Genomic DNA, 13,005 nt, shown 5'->3' with positions numbered 1-13,005 from the left:
ATATCAAAATGTGGATACCAGCCAAGCCTAATTTGTATATGTTTGTTTAACTCTAAAAGTGCTTACAGCCACTGTTTTGCATTTAATTAATCACCAAGGACCACATTTCAACTCAAAATCTTAATTAATGTTTTACTGCAGAAGCCTGAGAGTGAGTAAATTAACAGCAAGTTTTCATATTAAAATGAACTATCTCTTTCATTTCAGCCAGATATGCAGGTTTAACGCTTGTAAGAAATTACCACCTATAGTCTCTGTGGATCAGAATGTGACTATTGAGAGGGCGTTCAAAGGTATAACAACTGAAGTGTAAAAACTAATCTTGTTCATTCCTTTGCGCACTGGCCGCTGGACGGCTGAGCCAATAAGAAATGACACTGAGAGTCCTGTCAGCATTTAATGCTAACCTGTATTGCACAACAGCTTCTTTAAGTAATCAATCACAGGCTCTGTCAGGTAACACAGCGAGCAGCTTATGGACTTCAAGTGTACTACATCAAACCTCCAATGGAATGCTACAATGGCAGTGAAATACTGCCTCCCTATACATGCACTATGGTGGTGTGTTTCATATGTATTATTTACAGACTTGATCTCATCATTTATTAGATCTCACTGTGCCCATAAAATGTATCTAAAATCAATAAATTGCTCTGAAAGCATCAGTAGTTTCATTGGGATTGACAGCAGAAGCAAGCAGTTTCACACATGGGATATAAATGGGTCTGAAGGAGAAAATAATGATTGATGGTGGTTGTGGGGTCTGGCATATTGACTGAAATTGAGACCATAAATGTATGACACAAGCAAATGCCTCGTATTTGGCTTCAGTTGTGCATTTTAATGTGCTTTGGAGCCATATAAAAATCTTGTTCCTTATGGTAGGAGTTTGAAATGTTTAAATGGTATAGAGGTGTGTTACCTATTGTTGTTATCACAGTTCCAGCGAAGAAAAAGGAACTCCCTAAGTCCCAGTGACTGGAGTTATAGGAGGTGTCTCCAATAGGACTGACTCCAGCGTTCACTGCATCTACAGAATGCTGGAAAGAGATAAGACGGGAGTTTAGGTCATTGCCTGAGCAGCACATCTTAAAAATGATTAATAGTCTAGTTCAGTGACAGCTCTTTTAATGTGGTAATGAAAATACAATTGGGTCTCAGGCCACACAAAAAATAACTAATGACTTTAGCAACAAAATTAAACTTTAAAAGCTGTATATTCTGTAGTTGAAAGCATTAAAAATGAACTAATGAAAAGAGTAGAACAGTTTAGGGATTTGAACAATATATCTTCTGTAGTTTTTACTTCACTTTACATTACACATAAAATCAAACATATGGAAATATTAAAGAATTAAATGCATTTACCCCTATATTTACAGACAGTTGTACAATACAATATATACAATATAAGTACAATGTAATAACGTATGTACACAATAAGTAAGTGTATTGTACCAAACAGTTCATTTAAATGTAATTACATAGTAATTAAGGGCACTTGGTACAAAGTGGGACTAAAAGCTTTTAACTATTGTATTATCATTTTATTTACAGTGCTCAGCATCTATAAGTACACCCTTCACATGTTTTAAATTCATATGTTTATTAGGAAGCTATATATATATATTTCTATTTAATTGTATTATCTTTCAATTTCTAAATGTGTTTAATGACTAAAATATCCTTTTAATAAATACATGTTTAATAAATCAGATTTGTCTAAATGCGCCAAAATACCTTGCCTGTTTTTACTGAGAAATGGATACAAATATTCATTTTCAAAATGCAGAGTACTCAATTATGCTGAGCACTGTATGCCATTTTTCTCCCACATTGCAGCGCTGCCCTTAATGTTTTAAGTACCTTTAGGAGCTCATAGTGCAGAAGAGACATCCAAAGTTTTGTAATGATACTCTGGTGTATTCATAAAACAGTGAATATTCCAACAAAATTTACAATGGTAGATGCCCAAAATGGTTCATATGCAAAATAAATGCAAGCTCTACCCTTGTATGCTGCTCTAAATAAAAAAAAAATAATAATAAAATAAAATAAAAAATAAAAATTCTTGAGCAAAACCAATGACTTTTTTTTTTTTTTAGCAAAAATTTTTTTAAATTTAAATTTTTAAATTTCCTAACCACAAGGTGATCTTGTGCCAAAACTGTGTAATCTCAGGTTTACATTATCCACTTTTGTCGTGATGTATCGGTTACGTATGGTATACTGTTTCTAGGTCCAAGCCGCTTCTCATTTTAATTGAGAAAATATTTGTTTATGGCAACTTTTTTGTCATATCACACATTAAGGTGAATTTTATATAAAATCATGGTGTACACAACAGTCTCTAGACTTGTATCACTTTCTTATGGTCATCGGATATTAGGCAAGGATATATATATATATATATATATATATATATATATATATATATATATATATATATATATATATATATATATATATATATATATATATATATATATTTATTTATTTATTTATTTATTTATATATTTATATATAGTTGAAACCAGAAGTTTAAGTCCATTCTAAAAAAGAGTTTTTTTTTTTTTGTTTTTTTTTTATTTTATGTCTGATGATTATTCATACTAAACGTTTTCTATTTTAGGTCTGTTAGGATTACCTAATTCATTTACATTTGCCAAATGCCAGAATAATGAGAGAGTCTTTTTTTTTTTTTTTAATTTGTAGAAAATCAAAATGTTTACATACATTTCCTGTTTTTTTTTTTTTTTTTTTTTTTTTTGAGTGGACGTAAACTTCTGGTTTCAACTATATATATATATATATATATATATATATATATATATATATATATATATATATATATATATATATATATATATATATATATATATATATATATATATATACAGTTGAAGTCAGATTTATTTGCCCCCTTTGACTTTTTTTTTCTTTTTTAAATATTTCCCAAATGATGTTTAACAGAGCAAGGACATTTTCACAGTATGTCTGATAATATATATATATATATATTTTTTTTTTTCTGGAGAAAGTTGTATTTGTTTTATTTCAGCTAGAATAAAAGCAGTTTTCATTTTTTAAAAGCCATTTTAAGGTCAAAATTATTAGCCCATTTATGCAATTTTTTGATAGTCTACAGAGCAAGCCATTGTTATACAATTCCTTGCCTAATTACCCTAACCTGCCTAGTTAACCTAATTAACCTAGTTAAGCTTTTAAATGTCACTTTAAGCTGTATAGAAGTGTCTTAAAAAAGATCTAGTAAAATATAATTTACTGTCATCATGGCAAAAATAAAATAAATCAGCAATTAGAAATTAGTTATTAAAACTATTATGTTTTGAAAATGTGTTGAAAAAATTTCTCTCAGTTAAACAGAAATTGGGGAAAAAAATAAACAGGGGGCTAGTAATTCAGGGGTGCTAACAATTCTGACTTCAACTGTACATATATATATATATATATATATATATATATATATATATATATATATTGCAATCATGATTTTCACAAGTATTACAGCGCTTTGTAAACATTTATTATTGCCATTTGTTGAGTCTCCCCATACAGTTTGATAGAGCACTTGGACCTGGAAGCTGCTTCGCATGACGTCACACTCATCAATCGGATGGTCAAAACCCTACAGCAAGTTTGGTCTCAATGTCCAACTGCCTAATTCCAAATCATAGCAGCATTTAATTTCTCAGACATTCTACTACCGGACAAATGCAGATTCAGTATGTCTGAAAACAAACTCTAACAGAACCCAGTGGGGGCAACACACTGATCTGACAAAATCCAATGAAGTGCCTTTTGTCGCTATGTACAATGGCCTTTAAATTTATCAAAAATTTACACAATTATTTTCCTTCACTTTCGTCAATCGGTGAAGTTTTTTTCTTCGCCACTGTCGCCACTGGCTTGCTTGATTTGGGATGTGTGGAGTTGTGCTTCAATAGATTTGCTCTTCAGTAGTTGGATTTTCAGTAGTAAAATTTAAATCACACTGAACTGAACTAAACTAAACCTAAACTCTGAAAACTGAACTGACACCGTTTCAATTCTCTATAATCTTCTATGTTAAGCTGCTTTGACACAATCCTCATTGTAAAAGCGCAATATAAATAAAGGTGAATTTATTACATTAAATATTGAAATGAAATGATCAATTTAACACAACCTACCAATGCCTGAAAGAATTCTGAAAAGATGAAACAGTTAATAGCTCCTCCTCTGACAGGCAGACTGTAGTTTCTGACATATTGTGATGGTCAAGGCATCCTACTGAGCACATGATCCATATGAGCTGTCCAGCAATAATGAACCTGTGATGATCAGATGTATCATTAATAGAGAGGAACAGAGAGTGCGGATCAGAAACAGGTCACTCAGCCCAACAGGAAGCCTGCAGAGCAGATGGAAGTACTACAGCGAGATCAACAGGAAGCGGCTCAGGTGTGACTAACGAGCATGTGGGCAGCTGAAGGGCAGGAAGACAAGGGCAGATTCAGAGTCTGTCGGTCTAGACTGCACGCGTAATGACAAGCTTGAGCCAAGAGAATAGAATGAAAATTTGACAGAAAGGGATTTTGAGATTTGTGAATAATCAATAATTGATTGGGGGTGAAAAGAAACTAAAATAGCCGATTCAATCGTTTGTATCTTTCCAATTAATCAGCTGAAGATTTCATTCTCAGTCCAAGAATGGAAACTACTGTCCTATTGTTGGGGGATGTTTGAGGAGCTCAATTCTTTTTTTAAAATGTATGGTTTTAACTATTTTTGTGCAAATGAGTTTTACCTCAACACAGACTGCAGGAAAAGCACAAATTTGCATTCCATCTGTCTCGGCAACACTCTTGAATTGATTTGAATAACATCTTACTCCATCTGTATATCAGAGCAACTTGTAAGTGTCTTAATCTCCTACTAAGAGACGTTTTACCACTTTTTTAAAGTGGTGCAAACTTGATTTTAAAAGCGACACAAATCTTTTTTAACAGCACAGAACAGGTGTACGGATGTCTGAAAGCTTTCAAACTTTTAACATTAAATGATAGAGTTCAAAATCAAAACAATTCTGTGGTCATTGACTCAGTAGAACCAAAATGAGTAAATAAATCAATTCTAGCTATGATTTTGTGAGGATGTCATCAAATGTCCGCAGCTTTCACCGATGACATGCTATATGAGAATGAAAATTATTGATTTTTCTTATTCAATTTGATCTCCTATTTTTATTTATGAATAACAGCAACATCTAACAAGAAATTAAAGTATATAAAATTGATCATGGCAAAACTGGGCTGATATTGTGTAGTCTGAGCTATAGTGATGGGAGTAACAAACCTTTTCACAAGCTTTTATATCAATACAATTGTCTTATCACTTAATATCATTAATAAATAGCTGTTTCTTTATACTTTTGCAAAACCTGTATGTTGTTTACATGTTAAGCACTTTTAAACAAACCAACTAGTTACCATTAACCAACATTATTCTGATTTTGAATTATAATATTCCTTACCCTAATGCATCACTAAAAGTAGTAAAACTGATTCATGATCAGGTTGAAATTATGAAATCAGTTTAGTGAATCAATTCACATACAAGAATCTTGGAGGGGAAAAAAATACAATTAATTACTGTCTTTAAGTCCCTAAAAGATAGAAGGTACTTAAATTTTGCTATAGGCAAGGCAAGGCAAGTTTATTTATATAGCACATTTCATACACAGTGGCAATTCAAAGTGCTTTCCATAGACAAGAATAAAAGAAACAAGTTAAATAAAAAAAAAACAAATAATAAAAATGAGTTTAAAAAAAGCATAAAAACAGGTAAAATGTGATATAAAAGAATGAAAAAGAAGAGAAAAGCATAATAGTGCAATCTGTCGGACGCAGCACAGTGTTCATTCAGTAAAGGCACAGCTAAACAGATGTGTTTTCAGTCTTGATTTGAATGTGCCTAATGTTGGAGCACATCTGATCATTTCTGGAAGCTGATTTCAGCAGCAGCTATAAGTCTCAGCTTTATCACAAAATGAATTTGCTTGAAAAATTTAAAATAAGCATCAGACAATACACCCATATTTTTATCCCTAAATATATTTTCAACAAGGTGAAAAGAATAAGGGAACTTTTAGCCTGTTTCCACTGAGTGGTACATTTCGGTATGCTTTTATGTTTGTTTCAACTGTCAAAAGGTACCAAAAAGTGAACCATACCATACCACTTTTTGGTACCCTTAATTTCCAAAGGATCAAAAGTGTACCAAATGGTGGAGCTAGATGGGTTGCTGAATGCTATTTGTTTACAGAGATGTGTCACACTGGAAGCATCACTTTTAAATACCCAGCTGAGACATTACACCATAATGCACAAACTTGAGAGTGATGTGCGAAAAACAAAGGAGCAAATGATTCTTTCAGCAACCTAAACAATAAACAAACTGCCATGTTTAATTATTATCATCATCGTTTAGACCAGTGGTCACCAAACTTGTTCCTCGAGGGCCGGTGTCCTGCAGATTTTAGCTTCAACCCTAATCAAACACACCTGAACAAGCTAATCAAGCTCTTACTTGGTATACTTGAAACATCCAGGCAGGTGTGTTGAGGCAAGTTGGAGATAAACCCTGCAGGGACACCGGCCCTCCAGGACCAGGATTGGTGACCCCTGGTTTAGACTATTATGAACTCAGAATGATGGAATTACTTTTTAGGTTACATGTACTGGTAAAGACTAAAGACACATATGAGGGGTTTGCACTGACTGGACTATATGTTTTGAGTTGTTTTTGGACTCAGATAAGGACTAAAGGTATGCTGTGTGTAGTTTTTCTGTAATTGGTTACATATCGTAGACTGTAAGGGTCTGTGTGTGTTCTTATATGTTGAATTTATTTATTCATTTTATATAATTGCAGAAATTACAGTAGGCTACATTTTACATAGATTATCATTAATCTACAGCTGTAATAAAACATTGTTCATAGAAAGGTTAGTAATAAACATTTATACACAGTGCCGTTTATTTATAAACTAGTTTTGAAAAGATCATGTGCTTATGATCAGCACGGCTGGCACCACATTAGCTCCATGATCTTCCCTATTAGATGATTATGGATGCATTATAAATAACCACAGCTTTTCACAACAGTTATCTTCGCCTTGAAGTTCCCGCCTTTCCACCCCTACTTCCAACCCTTTTTCCAATAGGGCGACACCGACTGCAACTTTTTGTTGTGCCACATGCCTACCTAAAGGGTACCATTGGTACCCTTTGGTAGTGGAGACACAAGCCTGACAAAGATGTCCCGTACCGTACCATACCTAACTGAACCTTACCACTCAGTGGAAATGAGGCATAAAATAGACCCTTGATAACCTTGATGAACACATTTTAATAGAGCTGGCACTGTCAAGTTTTCCCCCAATTTAACCACAAACATTCTGTCAGTAAGATAAGACTTAAAACAGGCTAGGCCAACCCCATGGAATCCAACATGATGTGAAATGAACAACCCAGGGTGATTCTGAAAACGTAGTCACGTGGACGTTTCTGGAGACCACCAAAATACGTCCAGGGAGGTAAGTATTTGTGCAGTTTTTGTTTTCCGAATCCGTGAGAGGCCACCGTGTGTGCTTTTTCGCATCTCGAACATCTCTTGAACATCATATGCACTGTTCTCGCGTAAACCCACCGGCGGCTGCTGTCCAGTAACCATCTGTCTGTCTGACTGAATAATTGACTGGGCGACAAGCCAATCAGCCGACCCACCCTTATCCTCCTTCCCTAAACCTAACCAGTTTTACCGATTGACCCGCCCGCCCACTTGCTTCCCTAAACCCAAGCAACGATTTACAAAAGTCGTCCAGAAAAAGAAAAGCACTCATTTGATTTTTACCACGTTTTCAGATTTCACCACATTCTCACCCTGTTATGAACTCGTTCACTTAATTTTTTGGATTCTGTTTTTTTCTAACCTGATTTCTGGAAAAAGCTCTTCCCCAGACTCGAACCCAGTCATCCTCATCGCGGTCAGCTCCTCTGTGCATCTCAACTCCGCCAACATACACAGAAAAGCCCTCCACACAGAGGTGGGCGAGCGAGCGTGAAAAGGAACAGCGTCATATATACCACCCCTTAGCGTTTGCTTAAAAAAAATTAAATGCAGCCATACGCATCTCCGGCTACATAAATCACGGTCTCCAGAAATGTCCGCGGGACTACATTTTGAGAATGAGCTTGGGTTGGAAATGAAGGTGGCCAATGTTATTAGGAAGCAAAATCAAGTTTTAAATAAACTAAACTTGAGGAAACATCATAAAGGCAGGAGTGTTTTTGCCTTTGCTTCACAAACCTTTCCTCAACTGCATGAATCCACAGGGTCATTATCATCTCTATTTCATATCATCTTTTCTGAAATCAGGTTGTTGTAAAGGATCTAAAAATAACATACATTCTAGTGTTTTTGTTGGGATATCATGAAGTGATGCAGGGTTAAGTTGCTGTCCACTATGACATACTATACAAAATCGAAAACAATTGATTTACCACTATTGGTGCGGTTGTGGTTTAATGGTTACAAAGTTGTATTTGTGACAAAGGGTCATAGTCTCATTTCCCAGTACCTACAGGAATTAAAAGTGGGGAGTGAATGAACAGCACTCTCTCGGGCATTTGATTCCCAGCTTGAGCAGGGCACCTAACCCCCTGCTGCTCCTTGGCCCCTGGAGAGCAATGACTGGTCAATGTTCTTTGTGTGTGCTCTCACTCCTCACTCACAATCTGTGTGTACACTTGGAAGGATCAAATGCAAAAGGACCCATTTTAATTATTAATACATACTTGACAATGCTCACTTAACTTCATTCTTGCAAACTGACCTCTGTTTTTTGTTTATGCATCCGACAGATCAAGCCAAAATCAAGCAGATATTGTGTAGTCTTAACTTTCATTATGCATTCTATTTTATAGGCCATAGATACATGTATATGGGTGCCAAATGTATAGTAACAAAAAGGCATTTTGCCATATTTAATGATTTAAATACTCTCTTAAAAATAAATTTTATTGTTAAGAATGCCTTACAGTGTCATCTCTTCTTCATTTATAAAACATGTATAAAAAGTGTTATTTTTCTCTAAAATAAATCCCTTTGCCTGTGTTTTACTCTAAGGCGTAATTGATTTGTTTACTTTCCTGCTGGCTCGAATGCCACATAACATAGATTTATTTATTAGTACTCATGCATCACAGTGAGTGCTGCAGTAAAAGTCATGTAGAACTTGACAAAATAAAATATTTCAATACACTGAATTGTGATCTGATTACTGAAAAGCTCTGTCAATAACATGTAGGAAAATTCGCAGTCATTCAGAGGCCATATTCACAGTCTTAAATACCGATGCCTAATTCACATGGGGCTTCAGCGTCAATGCTTGTTGTAGGGATGTCTGACCCGATTGAGGCTTACTCTATCATCATAGCAGCGTCAGCCAATGAAATTAGTCCGCAATCGGCTACTGCCTGAGCTGGGGTATTTGCATAAAGCAATCTGATTGGCTGGCACTTTTGGAAATTCCCAATTTCTACAGCAAGCAATGCCACTGAAATGGTAAATTAAGCAAATTAAGGTGGTATGATTAGCAGTAAATCTCCTCTGAACACCAGAGGGTGTTCTAATGCAGAAACACCAAAATAAGAAGAAGAAATTCCCATAGCATCGCATTATAAACAGAATTCTGAAGATTAAAAACAGTAAACAGAAGATTAAATAGAAGAAACAGAATTTAACTGCTTTCATTGATTAAGGGTGAGTTTGTGTGTAGTAAATGCTGCTTCATATAAAAGCATGTGAAATCTACATGAAAATTCCTTGGATTAATCACCCAGCCCTATTAAATTACCTCATTGTGATATTTATAGAGGGTGTTATATTTTCAAAACCACTGAAATGTGACTTGTTATAGTACATTCCTTGACAGGTTTTGTAATCCCTCTTCAAAATGCTATGCATTTTTTGCCAGAATAAGAGATGTGGAAAGTATAATGGCAAATGCACTGGAACATTTCCCTTCCTTTCCTGCCAAGTAGAGTTATGTAACTGGAGGTACAACATTTAAACAAATGCAAAAGCAATTCCTAGAGCTGTAGACCAGTCAGACAAGGTGTTGTAAACTAATGCGTGAACACTTCCTGGCAATTTTAGCTGCAAACACCTTTCAAGAGTTAATGTACAAGCATTAGTGCACATGCTCTATCTCGTCCTCAACTCAAGGAAGTGCTTTGGCATTCCTTCAAATTTTTCACCTCCAGTTACATCATTGTCAGACTGCAGTGCATTTACACGGCTCACAGCCTGAGCAGAGCGAATGCAACAGCTTAGCTAATCCACACGCTAGCCTGAATCATCAATGCTTTGCAGCATTTATAATCAGCAATACCAAAAGTTACATCGTTTGCAGCAGATCTGTTTTACATTTGTCTTTGTCTTGCATTTTCCAGCTGAAATAAAGGCAGAAGCGGACACAAAGCCACTGTCATTTCCAGCTCGCGCAAGCTCTTACAGAGTCAGCAAGACCGTGCTATTCTGAAATGGTGCTTTGTTACAAAGCTTTCAAATGCTGCTGGTTCTAAATTAAATTAGGGTTTCAGGTTATTGATTCAATTATGGTTTTTAACCTCCACGCCTCAGACATTCCAGAGAACATTGAGATAGGCGGGCCTTACATTTTCCCCTGACTATACTCCTGATGGAGCCCCATTAGTGCAAAAATGACTCAAGATTCCCCAGTAGATGCTTTTAAGTCTTGATTGCTCTTTATCAGCAGAGCTGCATGTTCATCGCCACACATTTATCAAAGTAGCTTCTGGGCCTGTAATCTAACTTCCTAGGTGTAATATCCTTACCATTTCAGAACCAAAATACTGAGAACTGAAAAATCATACTCAAGTAAAAGTATCATTACTTTCCAAAAAATGTATTTCAAGTAGAGTAAAAGTATCTGTTGTAAATATTACTCAAGGTATAGGTAAAACGTAGTCCTTTTAAAAGAACTCAAGAGTAGTGAGAAGTGAGTATTACGCTGTGAAAAGTTGAAGTGTTTACATGCAGTTTGTGCAGGGATGTGTAAAATTATCATTCTGTAGTACATTTAGCGATCTTCCTATATTTGCTTGTTCTTTTCTTCATTCATTTGTTCCTTCCTTATTTCCTCCCTTTATTCGTTCACTTATTCATTTGTTCATATTGTTGTTCCTTCCTCCATTAAGTCCTTTGTTCATTCATTCATTTATTCATTCATTCATTCCTTAGTTTGTTCAGTCTTTCCTTGAATCCTTCCTTTATTCATTTGGTCTTTCCTTCCATCATTATTTCAGTCCTTCCTTCCTTTGTTCAGCTGGTCCTTCCTTCCATTCTATGTTTGGTCCTTCTTACAAGAGGGGAGTTCATTCTTTATTTGTTCCATTTAGTGATTGTTTAAGGCTATTTAGTGATACAGTTGACATTCGTAATTTTCTTATCAGTGAAATGCAGTCTATAAAAAGTCTCTGGGTCAATGTGTGTAAACACTTTGGACATCTTCTTAGACATGTTTAACGATTTCAAAAGTATTGCTGCATTTATAAAGGGATTTACTTTCTATGTGTAAACTGATTGGACTGGAATCACAAGACTGATTTTTCTACTTTGGGCAATCACCTTAGACAAGAAATAAATAAAGTACTGACTGCAGGTTAAAGAAAATAATAGAGTAAAAGTCTACATTTTTAAAACTACTTAGTAAATTACAATTCCTGAGAAAACTACTCAATTATAGTATTGGAGTATTTGTAGTTTGTAACTTTACAACACTGCCAAAATCATAAACACCAAAACTATAGTGACAACTCAACACATTTAGGCATTTAATATAGTTAGAATTATTACAGCTGATCTTCTGTTTCTGGTGTTGTGACTCACTGAGAGAATAATGAATCCAGCAGAAGAGTTAGACAGTGACAGAGCAGTGCAGCTTTTTGAGCCATATGAACATTGTTCCGAAAGCTGACAATCTATCAGTGACTAATTTGTCTTCAGTTTTGAATATGTAAATTCACCAGGCAGACAGCAAGACAATTAGTCATGTTAAAAAAAGTGCTTGCACATCACATAAGCTTCAATTGTCCAAACCCAATATATTTATTGCATCCTGCATTTAATCTTTTAATTCAAGAGTTTACATTAAGCTGATGATTGATTATAAAGCTTGTTTGGCATGCTGTCCTGGCAGAGAGCCCTGAGCTCATAAGGTCCTCGAGCGCAGGGGCTACCTCCTGTTTGCAAGGCAAGAGGGGAGTTTGAGCTCAGGTGGGTCCCAAGAACTCCCCTGCTGTAGTAGCTAATGAAAAGATAGTGATTGCTCTTAAGAGATAATTACTTACTAGGAGCATGTCTATGGTGCCGATTTGGTTTAGTCAATTAACTTAAGTTGCATGTTTTTGGATGGTGAGAGGAAACCTGGGAGCGCAACGAGAATGTGCAAGGAGAACATGTAAACTCCGCACAAAACGTTGACTGGCTTGGTAAGGACTAGAACCAGTGACATTTTTGTTGTCTGAAATTGTATTATTAGTAAGCTAAAACAGAACTAATGCTTAATTAAATAAGATTAAAGATCTTATTTTTGCTTTTGTTAACATGACAGGTTAAGTTTACAGTGGAGTTTACAGTAAACACAATAATTCACTTTTATTTGTATAGTGCTTTTACAATGTAGATTGTCTATTAAGCTTCACATAGAAGATTATAGTGATTTGAACAGTGTCAGTTCAGTTTTTTAGAGTTTTAATGCAGTTCTGTTTAGTTCAGTTCATGGTGGTTTAATATTCAATGCTGAGAGTCCAGACACTGAAGAGCAAATCCATCGATGCACAGTTCTACAAGTTCTGAACCATGTAAGCCAGTAGCGAATAGAGCATTAAAGGGTTAGTTTGTCCACAAATTTAA

General features: G+C 35.1%; 1 protein-coding gene across 1 annotated transcript in view; it reads right to left on the bottom strand.

Moving 5' to 3' along the window:
• kcnk10a (potassium channel, subfamily K, member 10a) overlaps window positions 1-13,005 on the bottom strand; it is a 54,716-nt gene that overhangs the window by 19,065 nt on the left and 22,646 nt on the right. Inside the window, exon 3 of the mRNA NM_001318375.2 lies at window positions 923-1,040. Coding sequence (NP_001305304.1) covers window positions 923-1,040 — 118 coding nt within the window. The remainder of the gene's footprint in view (window positions 1-922; window positions 1,041-13,005) is intronic.

Source organism: Danio rerio, chromosome 20 (assembly GCF_049306965.1).
Source record: "Danio rerio strain Tuebingen ecotype United States chromosome 20, GRCz12tu, whole genome shotgun sequence".
Taxonomy (NCBI): Eukaryota; Metazoa; Chordata; class Actinopteri; order Cypriniformes; family Danionidae; genus Danio; species Danio rerio.
The sequence above is the reverse complement of the archived record's forward strand: the minus strand, read 5'-3'. Positions and strand labels throughout refer to the sequence as shown.